At 36.4% G+C, this 14675-nt stretch overlaps 1 protein-coding gene across 2 annotated transcripts in view; it reads left to right on the top strand.

The window, feature by feature from the left end:
• The first annotated feature begins 23 nt into the window (after positions 1–23).
• NCAPG (non-SMC condensin I complex subunit G) overlaps positions 24–14675 on the top strand; it is a 26678-nt gene continuing 12026 nt past the window's right edge. Inside the window, exons 1-11 of one of the 2 annotated variants that reach the window (XM_059674780.1) lie at positions 24–283; positions 1159–1359; positions 2031–2259; positions 4976–5121; positions 5405–5489; positions 7343–7535; positions 8173–8322; positions 11041–11181; positions 12179–12302; positions 13697–13786; positions 14439–14618. In XM_059674780.1, coding sequence (XP_059530763.1) covers positions 173–283; positions 1159–1359; positions 2031–2259; positions 4976–5121; positions 5405–5489; positions 7343–7535; positions 8173–8322; positions 11041–11181; positions 12179–12302; positions 13697–13786; positions 14439–14618 — 1650 coding nt within the window. In that variant the 5' untranslated portion in view covers positions 24–172. The remainder of the gene's footprint in view (positions 284–1158; positions 1360–2030; positions 2260–4975; positions 5122–5404; positions 5490–7342; positions 7536–8172; positions 8323–11040; positions 11182–12178; positions 12303–13696; positions 13787–14438; positions 14619–14675) is intronic. The other variant, XM_059674770.1, reaches the window with a different exon arrangement.

Below are 14675 nucleotides of genomic sequence, written 5' to 3'. Positions count from 1 at the left end.
ACATTTCCCTCTCCCGCGGGAGTTGTTTAAACGCTCTGGCGGTAACCACGCCCCGCGAGCTCCGTGGCCCGCAGCGGGGAGTCGGAGAGGACGCTGCGGACTGGGCTTGTGGTCAGTGGGTCCGGCTGCAGCCGAGCGCAGGCAGGACTGGTCCTCGCGGAGTCGCGCCACCATGGGGGCCGAGAAGAGGCTGCTGTCCATTAAGGAGGCCTTCCAGCTGGCGCAGCAGCCGCACCAGAACCAGGCGAAGCTGGTGGTGGCGCTGAGCCGCACCTACCGCACGGTAAGCGCGCCCGACCGACCCGAGGCCCCTCCGGACTCGGCGCGCTGCCAACCCCACCTCCTTAAACCTCGCGTCCTGCGGGGATCGCCCCCCACCCCCCTCTCCCAGCGGCCTCCGGCGCGGACCGTTATCCTTTGTAGGCGGCGAACATGGGAGAGAAACGTTTGCGGGCACCGAGGCGACCTGGCACCTGTGTTGGGTGGATACCGAGCTGCGGTTCACCCCGCCGACCGTCAGTCCTCCCACTCTCACCTCTCCCCATGGTTACATGGAATCAAATCGCCAAATAGCAAGTTCATTATCAGGGCCTGGCTCTTGCTATAAATGTATAAACACCGTTTGTTTTGAATGGAGCCGTGAGAAGACTAGGACAATGAATTTCGGGGAAATAAAGTATTTTTTTTTTTTTTTGGCGGGGGGGGTCCAAGAAACATTGTAAGTCAATCTAATAGGAGTTGAAGATGTGAGACAGATGTGAAAGTCATAGCAAAAGGAAGTTTCTGCGCAGCAGGAAGGCTAAATAGGATCAAGCATGAAAGCCACTGGTGATCTTGAGCTCACGAAGCATGTTTACTAAACTGGTACCCAGGCATATTGAGAATGAAAGGATGTTGGGGGGGGGGGGGGAGGGAAGGAACCCTTTCATTGTCAAAAGTCATGATTCCCCCCCCCCCCCCCCCGGAGAAGTATTTAATTTCTCAGGAGAGAAATTCATACACCTTTATTTCCCTTTCGATGGTTTGGATAATGCAGAGTTTTCTACATGACTTCAGTTTGTCTGAGTTATGGCTCATGCATTCAGCATTCTTAGAGTAATGTTGGTAACATAAGGATTTTTATCAGTGCAGTTTGTGAAGGTTTCTTTTGTGCTTCAGATGGAGGATAAAACGATTTTTCACGAGGAGTTCGTGCATTACCTGAAGTATGCTATGGTGGTCTACAGACGTGAGCCAGTTGTGGAGAGGGTGATAGAATTTGCAGCCAAGTTTGTTACTTCATTTCACCAGTCAGATGTGGAAGCCGATGAAGAGGAAGACGGTGGACTTTTAAATTACTTGTGTACTTTTCTGCTAAAGGTATTATGAAAACTAGAACTTGGGGGAGGTAATTGCAGAAAATTTTACTCTATTAAAAGGGCCAGGGGAGTTTGTATATTTTAGAGATTGACATACCTGGTAAATGACAAAATGCCTGTAAAGGAATCTGCTTTTTATAGGAAACACTAAAACTGTCGTTAAGATAAAAAGGTGGACCTTTTTAAAATTTTTATTTTATTGGGGTGACACCGGTTAACAAAATTATACAGGTTTCAGGTGCGCAGTTGTGCAACACAAAATCTGTACACTGCATTATGTGTTCACCACCCCAAATCATGCCTCCATCCATCATCATTCCCCCCACCCCCCTGCAATGCCCTATAAAAGGTGGACTTTTAAAATAACACCAGCATTAAATTTTTAATGACCTCTCTAAACCAGTTCTTCCATACATTTAAATGAGTCCTCTACTTTAGAAGTAAAGTAAGAGTTCCCTACAAAGAGGAATAAGCTCTTCTAATTTAACAAATACTTCAAACTGTATTTTTGAGAATTTATATGTTTTTAGTATGCATGTGGATCAAGGGAACATAGTTTTTCTGCAAGTATTGAATTGTTGTAATTTCTTGAATTCTAAACATACAGAGTTCAATGATATGTGATTATTTAGTAATGGTATGTGACTACATTTTGGTTTGTATCCATTTCAGTCTCATGAAGCAAACAGCAATGCTGTTAGATTTAGAGTATGCCAGCTCATAAACAAACTCTTGGGAAATATGCCAGAAAATGCCCAGATTGATGATGATTTGTTTGATAAGATTAATGAAGCCATGCTTATTAGATTGAAAGATAAAATTCCAAATGTGAGGATACAGGCAGTTCTGGCTCTTTCAAGACTTCAGGATCCCAAAGATGATGAATGCCCAGTGGCCAATGGTATGTGTTGCTACCTAAATTCTTTTTCAATTTTGTTGAGTTTGTTAAATTATCAGTAGATGAATTTTTTATTATTAACTATATATATGTGAAAGTATAAACATGTATCCTATATAATAAAAACCTAATATGCTAAGTGTCCAATCGACCTGTCAGCTGTTCAACCAATCAGAGTGTAATATGCTAATGCTATGCTAAGGCTGCTCAACAGCTCCCTATGACATGCACAGACCACCAAGGGGCAGATTGTCAACACAGGAGCTGCCCCCTGGTGGTCAGTTTGCTCCCTCATAGGGAGCCCCATGCAGCCAGGCTCATGGCTGGCGAGTGCAGCAGTGGTGGCGGGAGCCTCTTCGCCTCCATGGCAGTCGGACATTGGACATTCCCCGAGGGCTCGCAGACTGTGAGAGGGTGCAGGCCGGGCCGAGGGACCCCCTTCCCCCTTGAGTGCACAAATTTTGTGCACCGGGCCTCTAGTATGAATATAAATGATTAAAAAAGAAAAAACAAAACCCGCCCTAGCCCGTTTGGCTCAGTGGATAGAGCGTCGGCCTGCAGACCAAAGGGTCCCAGGTTCGATTCCGGTCAAGGGCACATGCCTGGGTTGCGGGCTCGGTCCAACATGCAGGAGGCAGCCAATCAATGATTCCCTCTCACCACTGGTGTTTCTATCTCTCTCTCCCTCTCCCTTCCTCTCTGAAATCAATAAAAAAAATATTTAAAAAAATAAAATCAATAAAAATATATTTAAAAAAACACCTAAGAAGATACCACTCAACTTAAAAAAATAGAGCATTATCAATAACTTTGGAATCTAACTTATGTCCCACCCCACTTACATCACTCTCTCAGAGATAATGATTATCCTGGATATTTTGGTGTGAAATGGTACACATAATAATAGTGTGTAACACACGTTTAATAAACATGTACTTGATTATGAACCTGGGGAAAATTTGAGATGTAGAGGTAAATACATATTTCAATTCAGGAATGGATTTTGTTTTGGTGAGTAAAAACAGAAGTTATTTCTTTTCAGAACTCATTAAAAATCAAAATAGTAATGGCTCTTCATAAAGCCATATTAGTCAGTTTTCCTTTTTGTTTAAACAACTACATGTGCATATCTAAATAATGTTAAGCTTTGCCTATCATTTTGTATGCTATATGTGTCATACTATATTTTTCTGTACTCTTTATTTTTAATTGTAGCATTCATTCATGTTGATCTGTATATTGACTGTTTTATAGAATGCTGTGGTATGAACATAACACAGTTTATTATTTCTAATACTGATGGACCTTCTAGTTTTTGGTTATTTTGCTTTAAAAAACTAGTTTCTATGAACTTACACGTGGTTTTTAGTGGACAGGTTAGAGTTTTCCTAGGGTATATATGTGCATTCAGCTTTCCTAGACAAGATACAAGTGTTCTGTAAAATAGTGTACCAATTAATAGTCCCAATAAAAGTCTTCATTGGTCTATATCCTCTCCAATGTTTAGTATTGTCAGATTTTAAATTTTTTATTTATCTGGGTGTGTGATATACTAGTATGTCATTGTTAGGTATCTTTTTGGAAATTAACAACCAGTATTTCTTCTATTATATAATTCCTGTTAATGTGTTCTCCCTATTTTTCTGTTGGTTTGTCTTATTGATTTATTGGAATTCTTTATACTGTGAATTGTAGATCTCTTCCTACTTTAGATGGCTTATTGTTTCACTCTTTTGGGGATGTCTTTTGTTGGACAGAATTCCCAATGTCAAAATTATCACTCTTTTAATGTTTTGCACTTTAAAAAAATATATATATATATTTTATTGATTTTTTACAGAGAGGAAGGGAGAGAGATAGAGTGTTAGAAACATCAATGAGAGAGAAACATCGATCAGCTGCCTCCTGCACATCTCCTACTGGGGATGTGCCCGCAACCCAGGTACATGCCCTTGACCGGAATCGAACCTGTGACCCTTCAGTCCGCAGGCCGATGCTCTATCCACTGAGCCAAACTGGTTTAGGCTGTTTTGCACTTTTTATCTTTAAGAAATCTTTCTCTACTTCTGGGCTCATAAAGATAGCCTAGGTATATTTTGGGCACTCTTCTGTTCATTTTTCTCTTTGTCCCTGTTACTAGCTTTATAATCAATTTTGATAACCAGTGGTAGTGGATATTTTTTGGTGTGAAATGGTACACATAATAATAGTGTGTAACACACGTTTAATAAACATGTACTTGATTATGAACCTGGGGAAAATTTGAGATGTAGAGGTAAATACATATTTCAATTCAGGAATGGGTTTTGTTTTGGTGAGTAAAACCAGAAGTTATTTCTTTTTAGAACTCATTAAAAATCAAAATAGTAATGGCTCTTCATAAAGTCATATTAGTTTAAAAGTAAACTGCCTACTATACTAGACATTCTTCTAAATCTTGAAGAGTAGCAGAGACATAATCCTGGTGGTGGATTTTCCATGTTCTGTAAAGCTGTTTGTTTTTGGTTTAGCCTTCATGCTCAATCCATTGAGTAATTTCCTATTCTGTCCTTATTAAGGGAAGTTGACAGCAGAAAATCTTAAGCTAGAATAAATATGTCAGACTAAAAAGTGATATTTTTATCATTTTAAAGATACTATGCAATATCAAAATGTGTGATATGACTATGGTTAAAGAAACATTTCTTTAATGTACTAAAATATATTGTTTTATTTTAAGCATATGTTACTTTGATTGAAAATGATTCAAATCCAGAAGTTAGGAGGGCAGTGCTATCATGTATTGTACCATCAGCAAAGACTTTGTCAAAAATTGTAGGACGCACCAAGGATGTGAAAGAGGCTGTCAGAAAGCTGGCTTATCAGGTAAATAAGTTCAATATCTCTTGTAGGCATATTCTTAAAAGACAAAAAGCCATATTTTTAAAATACTTTGAAAAATATTTGGCAAATAATGATTTCTTTAATTGAGATTTTTATGTTTGGAGAGCATAGGTAATTTAAGTAGAATCTTATTGCATTAACTGTATTACCAAATATTAATTTTTTGGAGATTTTTGCGTCATTTTCTTAGATGAAGGTGTTATTGCTAGTTATGAAATGTAAACTATGTTGAGTTTAATGACCATTTTAATATTATCTCTTTAAGGTTTTAGGTGAAAAGGTTCATATGAGAGCCATGTCCATTGCTCAGAGAGTAATGCTCCTTCAACAAGGTCTTAATGACAGAGCAGGTAAGATAGACATCTTCATATACAAAACTTTTGTAGATTCTGAGTTCAGACTTAAAAAATTTAGGAGACAGGTTTCCTAAATTAAGTCAAATAAGCCTGTTGTCTCCACAACCTGTAAATATTCATCTTGGTGTATTGTATAGAAAACATTTCCTAAAGTTAGAGATCTTGACACTTAGAAGGAACAAAGCTTGTTTCAGTTTTCCTGTGTTTTACAGATGGAGAAACTATAGCTTAAGGCCATAGAGCTAATTTATACCAGAACTAGGGCATGATCTCTTTTTCAACTCTCCTTTATTAAAATGCTATCTTGCCCTGGTCTGGTGGCTCAGGTGGTTGGAGCTCCCTCCCATACACAAAAAGGGTTGTCATTGGAGTCCCAGTCAGGGCATATAGCTAGGTTGTGAGTTCTCCAGGGAGGTGGGGGTGGGGGTGGGGGTGGAGGAGCAACCGATTGGATTGATGTCTTTCTGTGTGTGTCTGTCTCTCTCCCTCCTGCCTTCCTGCTCTCTAAAAATTGAATGAAATTATATCCCTGGGTGAGGATAAAATAAAAATGCTATCTATCCCCTTTGTGGGTATCTTGATATGAATGTTTTCTGTGCATTAGAAACAACAGTCAGGAATGATCATCCTATATCAGTGATGATGAACCTTTTGAGCTCGGCGTGTCAGCATTTTGAAAAACCCTAACTTAACTCTGGTGCCGTGTCACATATAGAAATTGTTTGATATTTGCAACCATAGTAAAACAAAGACTTATATTTTTGATATTTATTTTATATATTTAAATGCCATTTAACAAAGAAAAATCAACCAAAAAAGTTCACGTGTCACCTCTGACATGCGTGTCATAGGTTCGCCATCACTGTCCTATATAATAAAAGCCTAATATGCTAAGTGTCCGACCGTTTGACCATTCAACCAGTTGCTGTGATGCACACTGACCACCAGGGGGCAGACGCTTCCACTAGTAGGTTAGCTTGCTGCTGAGGTCCGGCCAATTGGGACTGGGCGAGATGGGCTGGACATATCCTGCAGCCCTCCTGCGGTCCCTCCCTAGCCCCAATCATGCACCGGTGGGGTCCCTCAGCCTGACCTGCGTCCTCTCGCAATCTGGGACCCCTTGGGGGATGCCAGAGAGCTGGTTTTGCCCTGGTCCCTGCAGGCCAGGCCAAGGGACCCCACTGGTGCACGAATTGGTGCACTGGGCCTCTAGTACTAGTATAATTTTCTTAGGTTTTTTGTTGTTTGTTTTTTTCTCTTCCTCTTAAAACTAGAGAGTCTGTTTATAGGAATGATGAGGAATAATCTAGTTTAAATTTCCAATCTGTGTAAGAAGGCTAAGGTAGCTTAATTTTGCTCTAGCAAGAAAACCTGAGTTTGAAAACATTTTTATGTCACAGGACTAATGATTAGTATGACTTTAAAAATTAATAGGTTTGTTCAGTGGTATATGCTTGTATGATTCACTACTGCAAATAGCCGCATGTGTAATAGATAAGTCAGTTAACAAGTGAAATAATAGGTAGTATTATGTAGTCTAGACTAAGACCTGAAGCTTACTGGACCCAGGGAAGAAAGAATACAAGATGTGATAATGGTTGTGTATTTGATTCTAACCCTTCTCATTTTTATTCAGAAATGGGCATCATAGTGATTTTCGCAATATCATTGTACTTCTGTTTTTTTCATTGGCATGCTTTATTCTGCTTCTTAGTTTCTTTCTATTTTTATTGTAAATGTTAACTTTATGTTAGCACTGATCTGATAAATTAATTAAAATAGACAAAATACAGGAAATGGAAGCTAGAGGGAGCCTCTGTTCATCTGTATTTCAAATGACTTAACAGAGGCTGTGAAACAAGCAACACAAAAGCATCTTCTGCAAGGCTGGCTGCGTTTCAGTGAAGGAAATATATTAGAGTTGCTTCATCGGTTGGATGTGGAAAATTCTTCTGAAGTGGCAGTCTCTGTTCTCAATGCCTTATTTTCAGTGACTCCTCTTAATGAACTGGCAGAAATCTGTAAAAATAACGATGACAGGTATATAAACTATTCAGTATTTGAAATGTGAGACTGATGAACTTCTATAATGAAAGTTAGTTCCCTCCCCCATTACTTCAAATTGCATCAATACTTTTTATCCCTCTTATTTTATTTTATTTTTTTTTACTCTGGTGGACATCTCCTCCCCCCCTTTTTCCTCCCTTGTGTAAGAACTCACTACTTTTTCATAGACTACTTTAGCTGCATTTTTAAAACAATTTTTTCCCTTTATTGATTAAGGTATTACATATGTGTCCTTATCCCCTCATTGCCCCCCCCCCCCCCCCCCCCCGCCACTCATGCCCTCACCCCCCTGGTGTCTGTGTCCATTGGATAGGCTTATACGCATTTTAGCTGCATTTCTTATTGTTTATTTTGTTACTTTGATTTTTGCATTAACCTACCATGGAAAGTTGAACAACATACATCCTATAGTTTGCTCATTTGATTTTTATTTATTTTTTTTGTTTAAATATTTTCATTCTTTTTTTGTGATAACTTAGTGACTTTGCAGTTTAAAAGGATAGTGGTTTCAAATCAAGTTTGCTTCTTATTCCTATTTTTATATTCAGTTCAAAATTTTAACTGGATATTAAGATCATGCTTCCTTTTATTTTCTCCCTTTTAAATGAAGGAAATTGATTCCAGTGGAAACATTAACTCCTGAAAATGCTTTGTATTGGCGTGTCCTTTGTGAATATTTGAGGTCAAAAGGAGATGAAGGTGAAGAATTTTTAGAGCAGATTTTGCCAGAGCCTGTGATATTTGCAGAGTATTTACTCAGGTAAAATTTTTTCCTTTGGAATGTACTTGTGTTGCCTCCATGTCAGTCTCTCAGCTCCCTCCCTCAAAGGCAGGCTTGATTGGAAATAAGTTGAAAACCATTTTTTTTGGATAGACAGATAAATAGGTATGCACATTGAGTCTTTCTGAAGAAAGAGTAAAGTCAGTATGTTTAGGGATATTTCCTGAAAACTTAAGATGTGATTATGTACATTTTTCCATGAAATTGATGATGATGTGTTACTCTGAAATTGGTTAGAAACCTTTTCTAAGCGCCAGATAGCAAATATGTGAGAGTCTGTGGGCTATCCTGTCTCTGTCACAATGGCTCACTTCACTGTGGCAGTGCAAAAGCAGGCAAAAACAAGAGATAATGAATTAGTGTGACTGTTTTTCGGTAACACTTTCATCGATTTTATGGATGCTGAAATTTGAATTTCATCTGATTTTCACATGTATATATTTACACATGTATATATTTTCACATATATTGAACTACTATTTAAAAATGAAAAAATCTTAGCTTGCAAGCTATAGAAAAAAACCAGTAGGCTGTATCTCATGCATGGGCCATAGTTTTCCAACTGACAGGGTAGCATTTGTGGCCAGTACTTAAGACTGTAAGCGTTCGGCTTTTGTTTTCAATTTTTTTTTCTTAAATTATTTAAATTACTCTAATTTTATTTATTTCGCATTAAAATTATACAAATAAAATATGAATTCATTTTTGTCAAAATTCCAATACAAATATACAGTATATACATATATGTCTATACATATGTATATGATAAAAATGTGGAATTTCCTCTTTTATCTGCTAATTCCTCAATCAGTGATTTATTTGGGTTAACAACTAAACAATTTGGGGTATATACTTTCAAACCTTTCTCTACATTTACATACATGTATACTAAATGCAGAAATGCTTTTTTAAAATATAGCGCACTATACATAATTTTTTTTGTTTTTTTTAACTACTGGTGTCTGAGATCATTATATGTTGGTGCATATAAATATATCACAGAACCTAACAGCTTATCATTCCATAATGTGGTAGTGTCGTTTGAATTTACCCTCTGTTCATGGACATTTTATAGGTGTTTACAATTTTCACTGATGTTATAAGTGTGTTAAACTTCTTTGTACATTTTTATGTATGTTTGAGATTTTGTGGGGTTGATTCCCAGAGTGGAATTGCTGGGCCAAAGATTATATATATTTTCATAAATATTGGTGTGTAGATTTTTAACCTTATGTTTTTGATGCATTTATAAAAGCTTCTATATAATATGAATTATAGACCTGAATTTTCTTTGCATAAAACATACTATTCTGCTTTTGATTATAAAGGTCTCACATATAAATTAGGGAACAAAGCTCTAAATGCATTTGAGTCTCATATGCAAAATATTAAATTCAGGACAAATATCTTAAATGTGAGCCAATATGAAAACTTAACAGTTTGAGCTCATAGTAACATCATGAAAAACATGTGTAAATTTACTAATGGTAATTATTTCAGGCTTTAACATTTAGTTAGAATATTCATTATAATGCTGTTTGGATCATGTTGAAATGTTTCCAAAAGAAATGCGTTTGATGTAATGCTTAGTAATATGTATTAATATAGAAGAAATAAGTGCTTATAGAAGATATAGAATATATTAAAAATATGAGGAAATGTTAAATATTTAAACAACAGGGGAAACCTCATCAAAGACTGCTTCACAAATTGATTAATTCTTAGTTCATATTGACATGTATAGAGCGTGGTTACTTATATTTCCTTTGTCATTTAATCTGTGAGTTTTGAAATAATTTCAGTCGATTTGTTTTTTTTTACCTACAGAAAAGAAAACTTTAAAAGTTGTATTTTAATTATTATTGAAAGAATACTTAAGAAATAGAATGCTTTTCTTTTTGGAGCAAAATTACTAGGTAGGATTAATTTACTCAAGTAAAGAAATAAAATTAAGTGGAAAATTGTTTCATGATAGTCTCAAGAATATATATTCAGGCATTTTGTAGCAAGAAGAGTTAATTACTCAAGGGTAGTTGATGGTGCTACTCAGTAGCACCTACACTAAAATAAAAACAATACAGAGATTAGTAGAGCCCCAAGCAAGGACAATACAAATTCATGAAGCTGTCTGTATTTTCCTGATTTTTAAAAGGTCATTGTATTCATGGATTGCTTGTGTAATTACTATTATTATTACTACTATTCTTTTAAACAAAATAGTGGTTAATTAGGGATGATGGAAGATCAGCCCTTTATGAAATTGGATTTTGGAAAATGGATTCAGAACTTTAAAATTGAGAATACTAGTGACATATACCTGAAACAAATATAAAATACTGAATATCAAGTGTAATAGAAAATTAAAATGATTAAAAATACAAGAATACTGTTGACATTGAAATAGTTATCAGATTGAGAGAACTAAAATATGTACTGCTTGAAAATTTCCCATAGTAAATTTGAATCTTCAATGAAAATACGTTTTTCAAATTCTATTGCTTCAAGTCAATAAGTTTCTGTGCAAAAAAATTCAGGATGATAGCATGGAATTTACTCTGTAAACCAAATTAGTACCACATAGTATAAACACCCATATATTTGGATTACTGTGAACTGAAAAAAAGACTCTTGTCACCTAATGGGGAGCTGTTTAATGTTTCTTAATAGATCCTACATTTATTAATTTTATTGTTTTAGTTATATTCAGAGCATTCCAGTTGTTGATGATGAACGTAGAAATGATTTTTCTTACATTGGACATTTGATGACAAAAGAGTTCGTAGGTCAGCAATTGATTCTAATTATCAAGTCTTTGGATACTAATGAAGAAGGAGGAAGGTATGTCTAAATGTTAACTGTAGTTTGAATTTGTTCTAATTCTATATTGAAATAGAGCCTTGTTATAATATAATTAAATATACAGAGTGGGCAAAAGTAGGTTTACAGTTGTTCCTATGGAAAATTAGTAAAAATACAAGAATAAACTGTTTCGTGTACTCACAACTGTAAACCTACTTTTATCCACTCCTGTATTTAACCTAGTTCTCTAACATGTTAAAGAAAGTATTCTCTCCCCTCATATATATGTAATATTAAAAGGAAGCATACTCTTCCCTCTCTCCTTGTCTCCTCCCTCCCCTGGAGTGTGTGTGCACATAAAATATGTGAGGTCTTTTTTTTCAGGAGGATTCTTTATTTTTTTGTTTACTTTTAAATTTTATTTTATGAGGTCTTAATTCAATTTCTTTAGAATAAATCAATGAAATTGCAGTTTATGCATAAAAATATATTTGTCTTCATGACAGGGCTAGTAATACTATCTAAAAGATTTTATTCACTTCTGGTATTTTGTCATTTCATTATGTTGATTTATAAAAGATTATAAGGCCATTTATGATTTTTTTTTGCAGAACATAAATTTTTGATATAAAATCTCCATATATTTTTTTGTCTATAGTGATAAATGTAACAAAGAACTGAGACAAATGTGATTTAAGTCTGCAGAAGAGGAGAAAAGTTAGAGATAAAATGTGTTTCTGCTGCCGAAACCGGTTTGGCTCAGTGGATAGAGCGTCGGCCTGCGGACTGAAAGGTCCCGGGTTCGATTCCGGTCAAGGGCATGTACCTGGGTTGTGGGCACTTCCCCAGTGGGGGATGTGCAGGAGGCGGCTGATCGATGTTTCTCTCTCATCGATGTTTCTGACTCTCTATCTCTCTCTCTTCCTCTCTGTAAAAAATCAATAAAAAAAAAAAATATATATATATAAAAAATACATTTAAAAAAAATGTGTTTCTGCTGTCATATTTAAATTAAAATAGTTCTTTTTGAATGCAGGAAACGACTGCTGGCCATTTTACAGGAGATTCTTACTATACCCACAACCCCAATGTCCCTAATTTCTTTTCTTGTTGAGAGACTGCTCCACATCATTATAGATGATAATAAGAGAACACAAATTGTAAGTAATTTTCTTCATTGTTGATAAAATTATGAGGTTTTGGTCAATGACTGAGGATTGTCTTTTTTTTTCCTTCAGTACTTTTGCTTTGTCTTTAACTTTTTTTTTTTTTTAAATATTTTATTGATTTTTTACAGAGAGGAAGGGAGAGGGATAGCTAGAAACATCAATGAGAGAGAAACACTGATCAGCTGCCTCCTGCACATCTCCTGCTGGGGTGGGGATGTGCCCGCAACCCAGGTACATGCCCCAGACCGGAATCGAACCCCGGACCCTTCAGTCCGCAGGCCGATGCTCTATCCACTGAGCCAAACCGGCTTCGGCTGTCTTTAACTTTTAATTTAATCTCTCTCTCAAATCAAATCAAATCTCTCTCTCTCTCTCTCTCTCTCTCTCTCTCACACACACACACACATTTAAAAAAATATCTCCTCCTCTTAGAATACTTATCATTGTGTTAAATCAATTTGAAATGCAGCCGGTTAGGGAAGAGGTGACTTTGGGCATGGTCACTAGAGTATTTGAGAGCTCGCTCAAGTTATACATACCTGGGTTCAAGCCCCCTCTGACATTTTCTGGCTTTGTGATTTTGAGCAAGTTATTTAATTAAGATTTTTTATTTGTCTACGAAATGGAATAACAATAAAACCTACCTTTCATTATTTAATGAAATAATGTTCATGAACTGCTTTGTAAATACAGAACTAAATGTTAGTATAATATTACTGTTGCCACGTGTTATTTTCTCTGGGGTAGCCAAAAAAGACAGAACTTTATTATTGCTTTTTGTAAAATCTTAAGTTAATTCACAGGTTGTCTTTTCCAACCCCTTCCTATAAATACATACTTATACATAAATCCCTTCTACGACATTCCTAGTTAGTGGTTATCCAGTGTCTGCTTAAGTACCCTCATTTGGGATGTAGCCTTTTCCTGAATCGGCTAACTCCAATAGCTCTGAAAGGAAAGCCTTTAGTTATGCTGTTATTATTTATGCATTGTATATCCAGAGGAACAATAAGAGTATTCTATTTCTTATATTTAGCTCCCATGAAACTGAATAAGGGAGAGAGGTGAAAATTTTAAGCAGAGAATTTTAGTTTTATGCTACCTAAGGTTAAGCACTATATTCATTTTTTCTGTTTCTCAGGCATTATTTGAGAACTTATCTTCAGTATCTGTGTGCCTGTTATCTTCCATAATAATTAGTTTTTAGTCAGATGTATTTGGTAATTTTTTTCTAAAAGTGTATAGCAAATAGAATGTGTACCATTTTTACTTGTATATTTTGCTTTATTTTTCAAGAGATTCTGGATACTAATGAGTTATATGTCATTTTCTGAAATAGAGCATATATTACAGCGTGTATGCTGAATTATAACTTTACTTACCAGGTTACAGAAATTATCTCAGAGATTCGGGCACCCATTGTTACTGTTGGTGTTAAAATTGATCCAGCTGATGCAAGAAAGAAAGAACTCAAGGTAAATCTCTTATGAATTAAAGAAATGCTTGAATATACTAGTAATGTAGTTCTGCAAGTTTTTATTCCCTCTTGTTGTACATTTTCAGAATTGTTCTCACAAGGTAAAATTATTGATTAACCTATATAATAAAAGGCTAATATGAAAATCGACCGAACGGCAGAACGACCGGTCGCTATTACATGCACTGACCACCAGGGGGCAGACACTCAAGGCAGGAGCTGCCCCCTGAGGGTCATTGTGCTCCCATAGCGGGAGTGCTGCTCAAACAGAAGCTGGGCTCACGGCTGGCGAGCGCAGTGGCGGTGGCAGGAGCCTTTCCCGCTTCCACGGCAGTGCTAAGATTGTCTGACATCCCCTTAAGGGTCCCGGACTGTGAGAGGCTACAGGCCGGGCTGAGGAAACCCCCCTCGAGTGCACAAATTTCGTGTACTGGTTCTCTAGTTAAGCTATAAGAGTATCTAAAATGTTGTCAGATTATGTCAATCAGAAAGATTTGCAGGTCTCTATTTCAGGAAGACTACAACTTTGTATATGCCTGGCTTAACTTCTGGGACATTGAGATATTATATTGTACTCTTCAGTTTGCTACAGATTTTCATATTAATAGTTTTTGTTTAGTATTTACACAATCAATTTATATCTTTCTTAGATGGCTGAGATAAAAGTTAAACTTATTGAGACAAAAGAAGCTTTGGAAAATTGCATTACCCTACAGGATTTTAAGCGAGCATCAGAGTTAAAAGAAGAAATAAAAGCATTAGAAGATGCCAGAGTAAACCTATTGAAAGAGACAGAGCAGCTTGAAATTAAAGAAGTCCATATAGAGAAGGTATAGATAACTTCTTTATACAAAATTTCAGCTGATATTTATCTTAACTAAACTGGT

The sequence above is a fragment of the Myotis daubentonii genome, chromosome 1 (genome assembly GCF_963259705.1).
Source record: "Myotis daubentonii chromosome 1, mMyoDau2.1, whole genome shotgun sequence".
Lineage (NCBI taxonomy): Eukaryota > Metazoa > Chordata > Mammalia > Chiroptera > Vespertilionidae > Myotis > Myotis daubentonii.
Note: the sequence above shows the minus strand (reverse complement) of the source record. Positions and strands in the feature narration are given on the sequence as shown.